At 39.2% G+C, this 2,457-nt stretch overlaps 2 protein-coding genes across 5 annotated transcripts in view; both read right to left on the bottom strand.

Moving 5' to 3' along the window:
• cfap96 (cilia and flagella associated protein 96) overlaps window positions 1-1,450 on the bottom strand; it is a 7,507-nt gene extending 6,057 nt beyond the window's left edge. Inside the window, exons 1-3 of one of the 3 annotated variants that reach the window (XM_016446423.1) lie at window positions 1,354-1,450; window positions 999-1,101; window positions 802-927 (exon numbers count right to left, since the gene is read on the bottom strand). In XM_016446423.1, the coding sequence (XP_016301909.1) occupies window positions 802-927; window positions 999-1,101; window positions 1,354-1,367 (243 nt within the window). In that variant the 5' untranslated portion in view covers window positions 1,368-1,450. Of the gene's footprint in view, window positions 1-801; window positions 928-998; window positions 1,102-1,179; window positions 1,240-1,311 lie in introns of those variants that run through there. The other 2 variants (XM_016446421.1, XM_016446422.1) reach the window with 2 other exon arrangements.
• Window positions 1,451-1,545: 95 nt separating this feature from the next.
• LOC107658038 (thiosulfate sulfurtransferase/rhodanese-like domain-containing protein 1) overlaps window positions 1,546-2,457 on the bottom strand; it is a 2,989-nt gene continuing 2,077 nt past the window's right edge. For both annotated transcript variants that reach the window (XM_016446427.1, XM_016446428.1), the window contains exons 2-4: window positions 2,201-2,323; window positions 1,785-1,947; window positions 1,546-1,704 (exon numbers count right to left, since the gene is read on the bottom strand). In XM_016446427.1, coding sequence (XP_016301913.1) covers window positions 1,650-1,704; window positions 1,785-1,947; window positions 2,201-2,323 — 341 coding nt within the window. In that variant the 3' untranslated portion in view covers window positions 1,546-1,649. The remainder of the gene's footprint in view (window positions 1,705-1,784; window positions 1,948-2,200; window positions 2,324-2,457) is intronic.

Below are 2,457 nucleotides of genomic sequence, written 5' to 3'. Positions count from 1 at the left end.
CATAAGAAAGACAGAGAGATGTGAATGTGGAAATATGAATGGACCTATGCAAACTATGCAGATCATCAAGCGATAGTTCCTTTAAGCAACTATACAGTAGGCTAGCCTATGCAGTATGCATTCTTGCACTAATAAATACAGGTCCATATACATACCTCGAATTATGTAATGCCCTGTGTTAAACAGTCAGTAGCCTAATAGAAATAACTCTAACACTGCTGTGGTGTTCGTGTAGGTTGTGTACGTTGTCATGGAGTCCAGCAGGTCAGTTACTCAGTAAGCCGGACTGTCAAGAGTCGTTCATGAGGGTAACGCATTTAACAACACAAACATTTAACAAATTACACTAAAAACATAACGTTTTGGATAAATAATATCTTATGTATTTTTTCTACCTGCGCATCAAAACCTGTGACGCAAACAAGGAGGAATTCTGGGTATTGCAGTAAAATGAAAACTCCACACACAACAGTAATTAGCTAACACGTTTAGGAAAAACTCGCTGAACAATGTTACAAAATCCTATTTATGGAAACCGAACTACTTTATATGAATATATGTACTTTAAATGATCACACTTTGCATTTCCACGAACATATAAAAACCTTATACTGTGAAATGTACAAAACCATTTAAAATAGACTGCAACTGCAGTTTATCTCAATCAAGAAAACTACATCCTTTTCAAGTCATCCATAGTGATGGCAACAACCTGCAACAAAAGTGAAGCAGTTGTAATTACACTTTTGACTGTAAATGTTTTAAGAACCAACACGAACTTAAGTGTAGCCTATAGCTCACATTTTCGTGACAGGGGTCTTCATAGTCACAGATGTCGTTGGGAAAGGCTGCTCGGACCATCTCTTTGAGCTCAGCTGGGTACACATACGTGCATTTGTCACGTGTGCTGCAGCCGATCCTGTTCAGCTGTCAACATTTGCGTTAAGATCACCCAAAGTAAAGTAAAAAAGTATAATACAATACAAAGTGATGCTTACTAACTGACGCTGGATTAAACGATAAACTTTTCTTCGTTTGATCCGGTCTGTCTTCTTCAGCCTGGAGGCCGCGTGGAGCAACGGCCCCACCCAGAGGGGCACACTAGACATGAAGACCTAATGTTAGTCATCATGCCTACGAAACAATTTTAATGTTAGGGTATATAATACATGCAAATACCTATCTAAATCAGACATACACACAAGCAAGACGTTGAATGCACAAAAAGTCGACTTCAAACACGCGTGTTATGTGATTCAAACACTGATCTAACACTGCATCTATTTATTTAGAGACATCGCAGTATATTACCCGAATGACTGACAGAGATCAATGTAAGTGTCCATTAATTACCACCATATCAACATTTCGCTTGGAAGCGTTGTTGCTGCATTAGGGTGAAAGCTGATGAGCACGTGCAATTAAAAGAGGAAACGCATCGGAAACAATGTAACTGAATCATCGGTTATTGGATCTGAACCAGTACGAACCGAATCTTACCATTTGTCATACATTTAAAGAGACAAGGGCAACATTTATGTGTTTAACCATCAGACTTTATTAAAATACATGCACAAATATTATGATTAGCATTAAGTTGCATAAGTGAAAAAAGGTCCCTGATTTAAGCTGGAATCTTCTGAGGATTGTCACTTGCCTCCTTTGTCTGACCATTCCTTGTAGCCCCCAGCATAATTACGGGCCCTGAAGAGAGAGAAGGAATTATTGTTACAGCTTTAGCAAAACTGTGATTGTTTAAGCATTCATGATGCCAAGTCTCTTACTTCTTGTAGCCCAGGCCTCTGGCTTTCTCTGTGGCAACAGCGCCTCGTTTTCCCATCTGACAGTGGAAAACCAGTTCAGAGCTGTCCAGAGACGGCTTAACTATGCCAAACTTCGACTGGAATTCAGATGCGTCCAAGGATATGTCACTTTCTACATTTTCCACTAAAAAAGAAGCAAGCTCTCTTTTTTTAGTACACATGGCCAATACAAATGTAAACAGAGAAAAAAAAATTGGCACATCTAGGCCCAAACAATATGTCTACCTGTTTTCATTATCAATATTTTTGTCAAGCACCCTGTTTTGAGTGTTTTTCCAGTGATGTGCGTGCTTTTGTTTTTCATTTTAGGTCACCTACAAATGTGCTTCTTGTGTAACATGATGCAATGCATGCAATCAGGTGTCCATCTCTCTTACCTGGGATATGGATGGAGCCAGGAATACGCCCTCTATCTACCTCATCTTTACTGCGGACATCCACTACAAGCCCTGAACCCTTCGCCAAGAGTGCTTTGAGATCACCGTAGGAAATCTCCTTATCTATTGCAGAGAGGGATGTGTACAATCAAGCAGTTACGCCTACATTCCTGTCACGAAATAAACACTGTTGACTGAGCTCAGTAATCAACAAACATAATACTATAACAAAATTCAAGTTTGTTTGTTTATATATA

This window comes from Sinocyclocheilus anshuiensis, unplaced genomic scaffold, assembly GCF_001515605.1.
Source record: "Sinocyclocheilus anshuiensis isolate Anshui unplaced genomic scaffold, SAMN03320099.WGS_v1.1 scaffold227, whole genome shotgun sequence".
Taxonomy (NCBI): Eukaryota; Metazoa; Chordata; class Actinopteri; order Cypriniformes; family Cyprinidae; genus Sinocyclocheilus; species Sinocyclocheilus anshuiensis.
Note: the sequence above shows the minus strand (reverse complement) of the source record. Positions and strands in the feature narration are given on the sequence as shown.